The 15025-nt window shown below is 46.1% G+C and overlaps 1 protein-coding gene across 1 annotated transcript in view; it reads right to left on the bottom strand.

The window, feature by feature from the left end:
* The window catches only part of plxdc2b (plexin domain containing 2b), a 76616-nt gene extending 62549 nt beyond the window's left edge, over positions 1-14067 (bottom strand). Inside the window, exon 1 of the mRNA XM_071912086.2 lies at positions 13643-14067. Coding sequence (XP_071768187.1) covers positions 13643-13742 — 100 coding nt within the window. The 5' untranslated portion in view covers positions 13743-14067. The remainder of the gene's footprint in view (positions 1-13642) is intronic.
* Between the last annotated feature and the right edge of the window lie 958 nt (positions 14068-15025).

Genomic DNA, 15025 nt, shown 5'->3' with positions numbered 1-15025 from the left:
AGAAAGGCGCCATGACAGACAGGGTCATATTATTGCCGTCAATCACTCCGCAATCCATTTTAGCACCGGCACCGAGTGGGACGGCCAAGGTGTCAGGGAGCCGGGGCCTTTCATTACCTTCCTGTCAATGTGATTGTACTCTCATATCTAGCCGGATGTGTTGCCTGTCATGTCTAGGCAGCGGCCTGTCACTGCAAATCTGCCACAGGACACAAACACCAGGGGTGGGGCGCCGACGGGCCTATGTCACCCAGGCCAGCAGTACTGATTTAACTGTCAGCATACTGTATGTTAGAGAGGGATACAGCTGACCATACTGCAACACACACACACACACACACACACACACACACGCTCAAAGCGGTCACAGCAACCTTGGCTACCACTTAAGAAAACATCGCTCCTCTTCAAAATGGATATTCCTTAACAAAAGCACCTCTGTGCCTAATCTTGTAATTCTACAGTATATTAGCAAAACTCATTTACAACTCCTTCTGTGCCAAAGACTGTAATAACACATGACCTTACAATTTTTTAATGATGCACTTAGGGTACGGAGAAATGTATTTACTTATCAAACTGTAAATTTATCTCTTCTGAAAACGCAGACTCGTAAAGTTTTATGGGTTAGGTGTTCTTACCCAGCTCATTGTGGGACAGATTTGCAAAGGGACGTTCCCGGGGTTGAGAAATCCAAACAGATCCAAACACAAGCGGAGAGAGTGTGCTTTTCCCTCTGAAAAACGACAGACTTTATGGGGCTCCAATGACCTTAACAACTCTAAAAACCCCCAAAGCTGTGCTCTCTGCCACTGGCATTCTGGTATCGTTGTAAACAAAGATTTATTGCTGCACATTTTGAATGTGTACACTGCAAATGCCAAGATGACAAAATACACAATGTCCTGCTTACATGGCCAAACCATAAGTTGATAAACCACAGCCAGTGACAAAGGTCTAATAGCCAATTCAGCTCAATGGCTTTTCTATCTACACTGACAGTAGAGAGGTTGATTATTTGCCCTGTTTTGTCAGTTTTGACAAGTCAATAATTTGAAGCTTTTAAGCCATGCAGACAACTTTTCTGCTGATATAATTAAACATACATAGAATTAACACGGCCTATTTTAACATTTCCTACAGTTCTTGTAAATCAATGAGTCTCCAGTGGGGCTGCTCTTCCAGTCCCAGGTGAAAGCCTCTATGGAAGATTTATTGCGGTGTAAATGTCCACCTGCCAGTAGTATAACGGTGTGAGGTTATGTGCCCATTCAGTAATGTATTTGCTCATTGATCAGAGACTTTTGGCCTGCATGCCAGTTATTATATTTGCCCATTGATTGGGGTATTTGTCTAAGGTCTATTGGTCAGCGCTTTATTTGGCCACAGGCCGACACCAGAGCATTAATGTGTTTGTTCCCCTCGTGTCCAGACAGAGAGATGAATATAGCCAAAGGGCTGTGGTGTCAGGGAGCCGGATTGAGGTCTTTTACTACCGCAAGATTGGGGTCAGGGGTCAAAATGGAGGACATGCTATCATACTGACTGCTCTCTCTCTCTTTCTCTTTTTCCACTCTGTCTCTATTGAAGCAGCAGTCTGTTTTTTAGCCCACACACAAAAAGCAGGGGCCCAGGGAGTGGAGAACGGCAGTGTTTGACTGCATGGAAATTGCTCAAACACTTGCAGAGTCATGTGCGCTAGTGTGTTGAAGACAGCGGAGATTATCCTAAAACAGTGGTTCTCAAACCTCGTCCTAGGGACTCAAATCCCTGCTGGGTTTCATTCTAACCATCTAATCAGGGACTAATTTACACCTGGGATGCAATGTGAATGCAATTAAATAAGTGGTAGGATAGAAAACCAGCAGAACTAAGCTAACTCATATACCCCACCCTCCACCCGCACCCCCATCACACACACACACACACACCCACGCATACACCTGTTTGTGCACAACTCATCTCCGACGTTTCACCAGCAAGGCTCCACTGTCAGTAGCTGAAGAAGGCTCATTTGCTCCACATTTGTATGGCTGAGGGTGAGATGTGCTATCAGACACATCAGTCCAGTGAGCCATAAGCGTGCTATTTTTATTTTGTTCGGCTGTGATACCAGTGTCATGGTGACTCAGTGTGATTTTAGTGTGCTATTGATTCATATCCCCTTTCTTCGGGCGCGAGCTTTGCTATCAGCGAGGTATTGATTTCGGGACTCTTCATCAGGCGATGAGCTGGCAGAGCAGGCAGAGGGTGAAGGACGGGCTGGACAGCTGAACTCAGATGATGGGTGACAGGGCTAAAGACTCTCAGGACTGCTCATCTTCTACCATCCAGTATGAAAAAGTGAGGCAGGAAGAAGGTGGAAATGAGAACGAGCAGGCGCAGGGGGGAAGAGTGAAAGAGCGAGAGGATAGAGATAATGTGTGAGAAAGAGATTGGCAGAGGCAGAGGGAAAGAACATGTGATAGGACATACTGTATGTGTGACTGATCTTGTACGCCTTGTAATGGAGTATTTTTCTCCATGCTGCTCACATCCACCACCGGTTACACCGAGAAGACTTTCTGGGTGTGAGATGTGAGCGGCGGCAGAGCGGCCTCTGTTCTCGGCAGTGGATTACCGTGACCTCCAGCTCATTAAAAACACATCCTCCGTCAGCCGCTCGGGGTCTGGCCACTGTGGAGCGGCACAAGCAGCCAATCATTACGGCTCCCCGGATAATCACATGCGACACAGGCACGTTAACAGGAAGCTGGGAAAACAGAACCAGGAGTTCCTAATTGTACGCCGACAGAAAGAGAGTCTCTGCTGGTCTCTACTGGAGCTAAGACACACATAGCTCGACAGTCTGATCAAAGCCGGTTTCTCCCTGCATCTGAGAACTCGCTGAGCCAGAATCTGATCTAAGCTTTCAAAATTCTGCACAACAGGAAATGTTGGGTATACACCCAGATGGAATCAGTTCTTCTCTTCTCATTTCCCTCGTTTCCTTCACGCGTCTTTCTCACACCATCTGTCTTCTGACCTTCATCTTTATCCTTGTATCCACGAAGCTCGGCGAAGAGTGATCCCAAAATAACTAATCCATTCCATCTGTTTACCTGTAATGCAGAGTCAATATCTGACAGCTGTTGATGGGTCGCTGTGAAGTGGCTGCTCAATAAACTCACGCAGAGGCAGGACACACACACACACACACACACAGAACGCACAAACGCACGCACACGCACACACACGCACACACACACACACAGGCACTAGTGCACAGTGAGCCTGACCTTTCAATAAACTCTCTGAATTCATCAGTTCAGTCTGTGAATCCTAATTACTTGCAGAGATAATGTGCAAACAATAAAACACAGTATTTTCCTCAGCACAAGATTTGATGATCCGGTCTGCTCCTCTGATGTGAGCTGATCCTCTGAACCATTGAGGGAAACACTCCCAGAAATTCCTCTCTGCATGCGGCCCTACATCTGCAATGGAAAAAAAGCCTCGGCAGCAGGGAATTTGTTCACAGTAAAAACACAAACTTACTTTCAGGACAACGCCGATGTTTTGCTGACTTTTTGACTCATTTCCTTCATCATAACTTCATTTTACATTCTTCACAGGTCAGTTTTCATTGCGTTCTTGTCTTAATTTGAGGAAAGGTCCCTTTAAATGTCATTTCCTGTTCAGGTCAGCATGCTGGCTCACTGAATGGTGTTCATTTGATCCATAGTAGGTATCAAATACAAGATAACACAAATCCAATGTTAATTAAATTTTCCCTGCTGGATGTTTTTTTCCAAATGTCCACAAAATTGCTGCTAGTTAACTAGGCTGAAAGGCACCAGAAGCTGTTTCTCTAAATTTAGTGGACACGGCATAGTGGATTATAGCTTTGTTTTGACCAGGACATCTGTCAGCAGGATATTTAATTTCAAATGAAATCGACTCCTATTGGCAGCAGAATGCAATGCGACTTTGAATGGCATATTAAACAACACATTATGTCATGAACACCGACCCACTTGGGTTTGCAGCAGCAGAGAAATTACAGAGTATCATTGAAGGACTCAATAACAGGTAGGATGCTTCAAAAGAAAATAAATATGTTTTCCAGACATTTGGGGCAGACTTGTGGCTGGAAACAGGACATCAAGTAACTAATTTATATTCATATCTCTACCTCTCATTTTCTACTTTTGGCTGCATGTCGATAGATGGGATTTTGAGAGCATATATCATTGGCCTGGCAGCTCTCTGGAGACAGGGCATTTCATATTTGACCACTTTCAATATCACTTGGAAGCAGGTCCTCCAGATTTAAGGCCAAAAACAAAACAGAGGAGAAATTTATAGCATGACAGACCTCAAATTATATCCCCACAACTCATTATTTACGACTTCAATAAATGTACTTAGATGGAGTTGGGCTGGCAATGTGCGAGTCCCAGTTGTGATAATGCACATTGCATTGGCACCTTGACCACTTTACGCGTCTGTGATACCAGAGGCCTTTGGGGAAATGGGGAGCCAGCCAGACATTTAATCAATATCTGGAACTCTACTCCACACACGCATCAGATTTTGGGTCCAGTGGGACACGCATGCAATGATAAACCAGTCAACTCTGTCTGTATGTTGAACAATAACAGGAAACTGAGATTAGACGTTCTAACTAAGTGACATTTTTTAGCTTATTTTCCAATCATTACAGGTGGACGTCCATCAATTACACATCCTTTACTGGTGAAGGCACTGTCACTCATACTGACTGCATTATGTCACACTGTTAACTTGTCAAACCCTCCCACCACACCCCTTTGAGAGAGAGGGGCACATCTATTACCATTGTGTGCAATGGTATGAATAATGTATGCATAATTAAACTGCCAACACTCATTTACTCAGTATTCTAATTAGCGTATTCTGGGGTGCAGGAGACAAAGGCCTTTTAACGGGAGTCAATTACCACTTTTTGATGAGGTTAGGGTTCCTCTCACCACCTGAGGACAACTTATAAGAGCCACAAAGACTACGAATTCCCCTTATGTCAAAGTGCTATTCATCAAATTCCTTGGACAAAACATTGTTTGTTAGCTGTCTAAAATGGAGGTAATTTACCTTTTCAAGATGACGCCTTGCTGCTTTGACCTTTAAATTTCCTGAGGAGCTCATACATTTCTAACCCGGAGCAGTACAACAGTCACTGGAGAGGTGACAGAGCACTTCAGCAGGATTGGCCCAGATCGGAAGAGGATTCACTCTCACTGACACTCAGGTGTGAGCGAACGCTGGATGCGAGCGCTGAGCTGAGACAAAAGACCCATCAACCTAAAGGAAGAGTCAGGGAATTGTCGAGAGCTGCCTTCCTTGGGCAAAGAAGCCAAAGTGATTGTTCGTACAGGGACATTCACACTCTGTCTTGTCTGTTAAAGGGAAACAAGGAAAATGCAGAATAATGCAGGCGCTAAACAGACTTTGAACGTTGCTTTTCTGTTTTTAACAAGACACATTCATGCCCAGTTATACATAAAATAACAAATACCTGAACCTAATAGAGATGCTGGGAGCAAGTCTCCAGACCAGCCAATTTATTGTCCAGCCTCTTACAGAGCCCAAACACAGACTTTGATCTATTGTGCCCATTAAATTGATGTGCTGTGGCCCCTGGATCATAACATGTGTAAACCTCACCACATAGACCTCCCCCCAGATCAAGATGGCCGTTGTTTGTACATCCTAGACTGTACAACAAAACGCAATTAACTCCCAGACTCACTGCGGGGCATACGGCTGGATTAAGACAAGCCTTGCTGAGTCTCCAGTTACCTGGGCAGAGCACAAGAGCACACACCTGCCAAGTGCTACCAGTCTCTCTCTCACTTTCTCTCTCTGTCTCTCTCTCTCTCTCCCTCACACACATACACACACACACACACACACACACATACAAAGGCTGCTGTTACACCTTGCAATTCATCACCACAAAGACTCAAAGCCAGCCTTTGTTTCTGGCTCTGGGTTGAGCTCCCAGCTAGCAGGCATTGGCGAGCCGACGGAAACCCGAACACTTGGCACCGACCACGCCTCATTTACCAGAATCACCTGTTGATTCTTAAACCGGCCGTGCCTCTCTTGTTTAATGAACTCTGTATCATCAAGCATGTTTGATCAGGTTAGCAGAACAAGCATGGGTGGTTAACAGGATGAAGACAGAGGAGATAAAGATGAAAACCTGTGCCTGTTTTCAACATGAACTGCCAGTGAAACTCCCAGTATGACTGAGCTGCCAAGTGGGATAGGTCTCCTGTGTACTGCATCAGGATGAGCTCAGCGCAGACTGAGAGGGTGGACAGCTGGGAGACATTGGACTAGGCTTGTCCAAGGCCGTATGCTCCAAACAAAAAGGAGCATGTCTTCCAGAAATCTGCACTGGCTTCTGGGAAGAGTCCCTGATCCTCCCATTCCAGTCAGTCCTGGATCCTGCAGGGTCAACTGACTAACATGGCAAAACAACACTAGCAGATCCCTGCCTAAACTAGCTAGCAAGCATTACAGATGTATTACAAGAGCTGAGTTGAATCTTCATGATTCATTCAAGGAGTGCATTTGCACAAACAAGTTACAGAGCGATGTTAACCGTTCCCTTTCCCACACATACAATGACAGATGACACTGGCAATGTTTCATTCCCCCAGGGCTGCTGCGCCCATAAATCTGAGTTCATTAAAATTTCTGCAGCATTTAGTGTTTCATAATATCAACTAAACGCTATGCACATCCGATGTGTCCGGTGAGTACAGAAAATAATGTACTCATGCAATAAAGGCACATGACAGTAGCAAACACCAGCTTATGAATCTTAGGGATTTGTTCTGTCCGTATGCATTGCAGATAAAAGGTGGCAAATAGAAAACAAGCTTTGATCTTGACATCAAAGTCACAATCTATTCTCTGCTTCCTCACGCAAACATACATTTGTGGTTGTAGACCTTTTCATTTTTACCCAAAAGATTGTGGCCAGTCAAAGTCGTGCAGGGTGAATTGTACTGCGAGACTGCCATTGCTGCGGGGCATACTTGTTCATTGTCAGGATGAGTTTGGTTGGGAAAGAGAGACTGTTGGACAGGGACGTGGAGACACTTCCCGGGCAAAGTAACAAAGGCAGTGTTGTTGGACGTAGAGCAAGGAAAACACATCAATGTCTTCTAGGCCTCACTTGGCACAGTTAAAAACATAATTTTAACAGACTCAAGCATACAGCATTAGCAGGGTAATCATTGCAAAGCCAAAGCTACAAGTTACGCCTGGCAGCTTTAAATCAGGAAGGAAGGAACAACGGTTATAAGTTATAAAACTGTAGTTGATGGCTATCGGAGTGAGTTTGCTATCAAAGTGTGATAAACAGATCAATTTGAGGTTGAGTTGCGGGTCAGGTTAAATTTGATCGCACTCGCTGAAATAAATATAGGTGTTTTGCATTGTGCTGACTCAATCTACCTCAAAAAAGACACCAGAGAAATCAGTCGCATACTGCAACATTTTCTGGGCCACTATCCACCTAACTTTGCTTTGCATTTTCTATGCTTTTGTCCTGCACTGCTGTAAGGTCAGCACTGACTTTCAAATTTACAACAAATATAAAGAGTAAGGAGGAGGAAAACAGGAGAGAATACAATTATATGGGAGGGACAGAGAGAGAGGGAGAGGGAGAGGGAGAGGGAGAGGGAGAGGGGGAGGGAGAGAGAGAGGGAGAGCGTAAGACGGATTCAAACAGAGAAAGAGAGAAAACTTTCACACAGTTTCTCATATAGGCAAAGGCATGTAGCAGCATGCCGTAAACCCAGTGAGTGACACCAGCGGTTGCGGGACAAAGCCGAGACGCCGTTCCTGCTGGGCTGGGGATATGAAGCCTGGTGAAAGGTGGGGTGACAGGGTCCTCCGCCGGCCCCTTATCTTCCTCCAGCATGCCTGGACAGCCTGAAACGCTACGCTCTCTCCTCCCCTTCATGATAGCGATGCATGCAAACGCTTGGTTCTCCTCGGGAGAGTCGGGTTCTTTCAACTTTGTTCAGTGAGCACATCAAATCTTTGGGTTCTTTTCATCGTTTTGGTGCAGTCGTGTGAAAGAGCGGTGGGAACCATTCATAATTTCCCACACTCACAGAAGCCGCCTGGTGTTATGATGTACAGCTGTGTGTGCACCTGCAGGGGGCTTGGTGCTAAAAAGAATGACCCGGATGAAGCTAAAAATCATCATCGCTCCCAATTTGCTTAAATGGGCTGCAAAGATAAATCACACTAATTCATGATGCAGCGGCTCTATAACGCCTACAAGTAATTCTCACATCTCTCCCTTTCTCTGTCTCTCTCTCCCATCAGACACAAATAAAGGAACTAAATGCCTTTCCACCAGGTTTATACAAAACATACTATCCTCCCATCTGTGTTCCACATCATTACCTCTCTCAGACGCTTCAACTGGTTTAAGCCAACAGGGACTCCTGATACGGACCACACAGCTGAGAGATGCACTGTATGCCCAGGCAGTACCAACCAACCGGAGAGCCGTTTTATGCTATTCTCCCTACAAAACTCAGCAATGTGAAATGTAGGTTAATGCCATGAAATACCAGGCACTTAGTGACGTGTATCGTGTTTAAAAGTTCCAGTATTTAACCCTTCTAAGGCCTGCTACTCAGAAGGTCCTCAGTCTCTATCACCCAAGGTAGAGACAGAATGAAAACTGCTTTAATTCTACTGTCCAGCACTCTTCTGCATACAAGCAGGACTAGACATAAAGTTGAAAAGGACCCTGCGCATGACTGACGTTAACTTGGGCCAGATTAGACAACTTTCAAGGAAAAAATCCACCCTTACCTACAGGTAAACACTGTTAAACAGCTATTGGTGATATACCTTGCACTTCTGGGCCCAATTTGTTATTTGGTAGTGTGTTTTTCTTACCCCTGTTCTCTGGAGATAGCTGAAAGGCATTCTGGGAAATGCACAAAATCACTAACTGAAGTAGAAGTAGACGAGGCAGACTAAGGGAAAGTGCGTACGCCAAAAAAAGTTAATTACAACACTTTAACTCCTGGAAGGCACTGAACATCACAGACTGATGATTTATAATATCTATCTGCATCTGTTTTTTCTCTTACAGTATTCATCTCTGTGCTTCTTATCATCACCCACTGTACTTCAGATTGTAGTATTTTTGCAAACCACCACTGTGAGAGCATATTGTAATTCTCCTCTCTTGCACGGTGAGACTGGTCAGCAGGGAAGGGGAAGTGCCTTTTTATTAAATCTCCCTTCCTCGTTATCGTCTCACACTGTCCCCTGCAGGCGAAGGAAAAGGAAATTCCTCCGACCTAAATAGAAAAAAAACATTTAACTCCAGCATCTCCTACGGCAGCATCCAGAAGCAGAGACAGCAGGAGGAACAGATAATCGCCTAAATGTGGACGAAGCTGTGGTCTACTGGCAGCTATGAAATCATCTGCGGAAAGAAGTGTTTATCATGAATGGAAAATGCTGAGCGTTCCCATCAAGATTACATGCACGCAGCATTCAGATCTACAGTATATCTCTTCATGACAAGGCCACTTTAACCAACACAAGTCCCCTGCTCGTTTTTGACCTTTTCCAGTGGCTTGATAGACAAGATCCACTATTATGTGGCTCTATTAATCAAATAAACTAAACAAAATGACACAGAGTACAATTTACAAATGCCAGGGAGTGATTACTGCAACTTCTAGGAGATGCCATTAAAAAGCAAAGCAAAAGCCTGATAACTCAACAAATGCAACAATTAGAAGTGAAAGAGCTTTTGAAGCACATGAAAGACAATGGGTGCAAAACCTAAAGAGCAGCTTAACAGCACTGGGTTTCATTAACTAGTGGCCTCTTCACTCTTTGTCTCTGGGCCTATTGAACTGGGTGCGCCGCTCCAGGCCTGAAGCAGTCAGACTGAGCTTCCTTCCTGGAGCAAAGGGGCGGGACGCTCAGTGACAAGGGCCAGGCGTGACTAATACAAGAGCCTGGTGCCGGTGTTGTGCGCCGGGACGGGGACGATCCTGACCCTGCCTCTGTGCCGTACGCCCTGGCCCACTGTCACCACATACAGGGCCGCACAAAAAAACCCCAGACCACTGCTAGCTGCCACCCCTCCCTCTGCCACCACCCCCCCGCCCCCCACCCCACCCCACCGCGGCTCATACCACCCCACCCCCGTCATCCATTCATGGCAGATCCTTTCAGCAGGTCATTCAGAGGGCCAATAAAGAGGCCAGCTCAGTCTGTCTGTTCTGAAATGTGCAATGTCAGAAAGAGAGAGGAGGAGGGTGGGGTGAGGGGGAGTGAGATTCCAAGAAGGCTTATAAACTCCTCACACACACACACACACACACACACACACACACACACCCTAACTAGGCTAAGCTGGACCTCCCATTTTGGGAAAGGACAGAACTCTTCTGTAGACAGTTTCTGCCGGGAATTGTCCCTGTGACCAAGCGTGACAAAGAGAAAGCAGCAGTATGACAGTGTTTGTCATGAAGGTCAGACTGTGCAGGCATGTCTCGACTGTTTCTGTGCACTCACACACTCAAGTGCCTGCGTGTGTATATCTGAAAGCGTGTGTGTCTGCGTGAGTGCGTGTGTGTGCGCGAACAGGTCTGAGTGTGTGTCTGTATGATTGCAGAGGCAGCTCCTGGCATTATGATGGATGAGGAGCGGGTCGGTGGAGCTATAGACCTCCGTATCGCTGCCTGCCTGTCCTGGTTAACCCCCTATCCACCTCCGAACCCTCTCGAACTCGGCTCCGCGCGGCAGCAAACCCACACAGACCCCGAGCGGAGCGAATTCCACACACACAGCCACAATCTTAGCACATTAACAGCCCTCGGCATAGGCTTTTAAATCAGACCGCATCATTACACAGTGCAAGACTTTTTCTCTCACGCTCGCTCTCTCACGCCCTCTCTCTCTCTCGTTCACTATCTCTCTCTCTCTCTCACACACACACACACACACTCCAGACTTTGACAGAACATCTTTTCCACTCCCAGAAACAAACACCTGAGTGCAAATGAACCCCCCAATCAGCCCCGAGCTTCTCCTCCTTGTGTGCGTGTGCCACTGGTATCACCGGGGGAACATCACAGAGCCACAGTTTCAAAAACAATACGCTGAGCTCACAGGATGTTGCGTAATGTCGTCCAGATGTACTCCACAGCTCATCTAGTTGATAACTAAGAGGGGAGGAAAGTGCGTCTGCATGTGTGTGTCCTCTTTCTGTGTTTGTGTCTGTCTCCTCCTGTGTGCTTGCTTGCGTCAATGCAGTTGCACGAACGCCTTAACGTGCCTTTATAACCCACAGCAGCCTCTCCTCACGTCTTCAGCTCTAGTGGAACCGGTCCAATGCATTCCAAGAGTCTGAAAGCTTGAATGATGCACGAGAATGATGCACAAGAATGGTGCACAGTTTCTTCCCAGTGGACTTAAACAGAGTGGAGGGCTCACCTCCTGTCTATTAATAATACCCTATCTAAGGAAAGGACAGGGCTGCTCCTTACAGCAGCAGCAGCAGCAGCAGCGAAGAGTCGAGGTCAGTCTACAACAAGGGAAGCACCTCTAAAAATACTGTCCTACATACTGTGGGACTCAAGCAGCGAGGGGGGCCACAGTTAACCGTCTCCGACTCGAGCAGGAGATGGAGTTGTGAATCGCTCTGAGGGATAGATGTCCTCTTCCTTATGGATGAGGAGGTTTACAGAATATTTGTTGCAGCTGGAATCTCATTGCACAGGCCTTTCCTTAATCTGTGAACGCTTTGAAGTGCCTCATATTGGCACAGCTTCCCCATGAGAGACACAAACTCCAGGTTGCGTAAAGGGAAAACAAGCTGTTGATTTTTCCTAAGGCTCTGATGTCAAATGATCCAGAGCACAGCACGGGTCAGGAGATTGATCACGTTCATTAATAAGACTGAGTACCTGGCTGTAAAACTGAAACGGTGTGTGTGTGTGTGTGTGTGTGGATATGTGTGTGTGCAAGTGTCTCTGTGTGAATGGTCACACATTATTGCTAGCATCTCTCCCAAACTGAACCATACATTCCAGTAACTCTGTGGTCTGCACACACACACACACACACACGGTTTTAATTTACGGTCACTGTCAGCAGCCGTGCATTTCTCCAACCACTATCCGATACGTGATGAAAATTCGCTGCCAGCAATAAATGCCCTGGGAAACAAGAGCGCGCCTGTGTGAACAGAACCAATGTTGGCATGAACTTCCCCGGCCGTCTGTCTGAGGCCGAGCGCTGCGCTCACTATGGAATGGACTAGATTTCAGATTAGAGGGACTATAGCCTACTGTAGGTTTACAGTAGGGTTATTGTTCACACTCCAATCCTCATCCTCCAGTGTTGATTCTCTCTTATAATCAAGGGCCCCGACAGAGCGAGAGCATGCAGACATCCAGCAGCACCACTTGAATGATGGGAATGGGATAATCTAGGCTTTTCCGTTTTCCCTCTTTCACACTGCAGGACTTCCATGGATTTCTCCACACAGAGCACCTGCCTTCTCCTCCCTGTCAGCTTCTCTGACATGGCGGTTCCTGATTTCAAGTGTGTTAAAAGTTGCAGGCTGATGACACTCCCAGGCTACAGGATGTTCTAGGTCATGATGACGGAGAAGAGACACAAGGGCAAACCACTCATTCGCCTCTTATCTTCCTGTTTCCATCACATCACTCAGGACAGATAAATGCAGAAGCTTGTGCTATGGCCAGACAGCACACACACACACACACACACACACACACACCTACACACACACACACACAGAGAGGGACAGTTTCAGAAACACATCCGATTGAGATTCCCACATCATTCTGATTCTGCATGAGTGTATATTGTGAATGGTGTAGCGTATCTGACTGAAAAATACAATCATGTTCAGAAGATAATGCATGAAAAAAAGATGAAAAAGAAAACCTCAACCCTGTAATTGCTGTGAAAATATGATAATCAAAACATTATGTCTTTGATCTAGAAAGGAAAAAAGTGGAAGTTACTAGGTCATGACAGCCTAGCCTACATAAATAATGATCCTTAAAATAAAATAAAAAAACAAACAGCGCTGGGAACAATAGCAAGAGCATCCCCCCCCCCTCTCTCTCTCTCACACACACACACACACACACACGCACGCACGCACGCACGCACGCACGCACGCACGCACCCACCCTTTGCCTTTATAACGCATCTGAAACGGATGAATAGAGAAGACGTCTATATGATCGGATGCACCTGGTCCGTTGCCTTGCTGAAAAAATTATGCAAATTACAATCTAATAGATCGTAAAATAATACGACGAATAAATAAAAATCAAGTCAGTGCTAAGTCTGATGGGAAAGCAAAACAGAGGTAAAGGGAAAAATTCAACCCGCTGCACTCTACCTGCGCCTGTTCCCATTCAGTTTATTGTGACAAGTCATATTATCCCGCATGTTTTGCAGACGCAATTGTCCCTCCTGACTTGTGCAGGAGCTCCAGTAATTAAGACGCGGACCTCTAACACACTCGTCTACAGGTCTTACAGTGATATAATGATGAGGCACTGGTTCTTACCGTTGGATGAGAGCTCGGCTTGGTCTTGAAACGCATTCCCCAGACATTGCAAAACTAAAACAACTCCAACGATAAGGTCGAATGTCTTCACACCCGCCATATCCAAGTTCCGCTGATTTTTTTTTTTTTTTTTTTAACGTCCCGCTCGATTAAGAGGTGTCTTCCCCCTGCACCGAAACCGCTTTCTCATTGACTCCGTAACTCTTCTGCCGCCTGGCTTCTTTTAAACAGCCCGGAGAAAAGCGAAACCTGTCTGCGCTGCACTGGGCTGTTTTGTTTGTGTGCATGTGTGTGTGTGTGTGTGTGTATGTATGTGTGTGTGTGTGTGAGTGTGTGTGTGAGTGTGTGCGTCCCCAAGTATGCCAGACTGCGCGCATGTGGGTAGTAACACGCTCGTCCTAACAGGTCGCCGTCCTCCTCCACCTCCCCCCAAAAAAAGCAACACAGTTCAAAACACAGAGGTCATCCCAGTCCGGCGCACTGGTCTCATCCCACTAGAAGGAGGTGCAGCCAGTCCGTGTGTGAGTTGCGCTCTCGGAGAAGACAGCGCGCTCCCCCAGTCCCGCTCCCACCGTCACCAGCCCGTCAGAGCCAATGGTCTTCCTCTCTCTGATGGTCTAGCAGGCAAACAAAGCATTTCTCCAGCTGGCGGTGAGGCATTTAGATTTGCCTTGGGGATATTATCTGCACTCTATCTGCCAAGAGGCGACTGAGTGATGTGAAAAATGTATAAGTCAGAGAAGCTTTGGGAGACTGCATGAGCTGCTTTAGACCCTCTGTTTGCCACCAGACAAAAGGTTTAAACATCCTACACTCCTGTTATGCTTCACTCATTTGATTTAATACATTTTTGAATATGAAAAAGCATATAAACTGTGTGTAGACTCTTGTTACTCAATAAAGTCATAATAGACTTCAGTTTTGTCCCAAATAGACATCACCCTTGACACCACTTCACACCTTTTCTGCACAGGCAGGTAAAGGGCGCTTGATTGAACTGTAAGGGCGCCCTCTTCAGGTGGAAATACTGTGTGTTGCATATGAATCACTAGGAGGTTTGGAAACGCCCATATAATTGGAATCTCCTTGCTCCAATTATGCAGACAAAAGCGCATTAAACCTGAAACTAGACAGGTACGACCGGATAGGATAATATATGATCAAATTCAAAAGGGGATTCTTGTAATTGGTTATGGTTTATAGGCATGATTGGATTCCTCCTGCTGGTTGTGTGTTTTCACCTTTCTGAGAAGCAGGCAGTCATTAGGGGAACGTATGTCTGGCAGCAGGATTGGAAATCTCTCGGCTGCAGTTGCCAGCAAGGCAGCTCATGTGAGGGAACATTTCAGTCTTCCAAGGCAGCAACTCAGGACTCACCAATCT

The sequence above is a fragment of the Centroberyx gerrardi genome, chromosome 22 (genome assembly GCF_048128805.1).
Source record: "Centroberyx gerrardi isolate f3 chromosome 22, fCenGer3.hap1.cur.20231027, whole genome shotgun sequence".
Lineage (NCBI taxonomy): Eukaryota > Metazoa > Chordata > Actinopteri > Beryciformes > Berycidae > Centroberyx > Centroberyx gerrardi.
The sequence above is the reverse complement of the archived record's forward strand: the minus strand, read 5'-3'. Positions and strand labels throughout refer to the sequence as shown.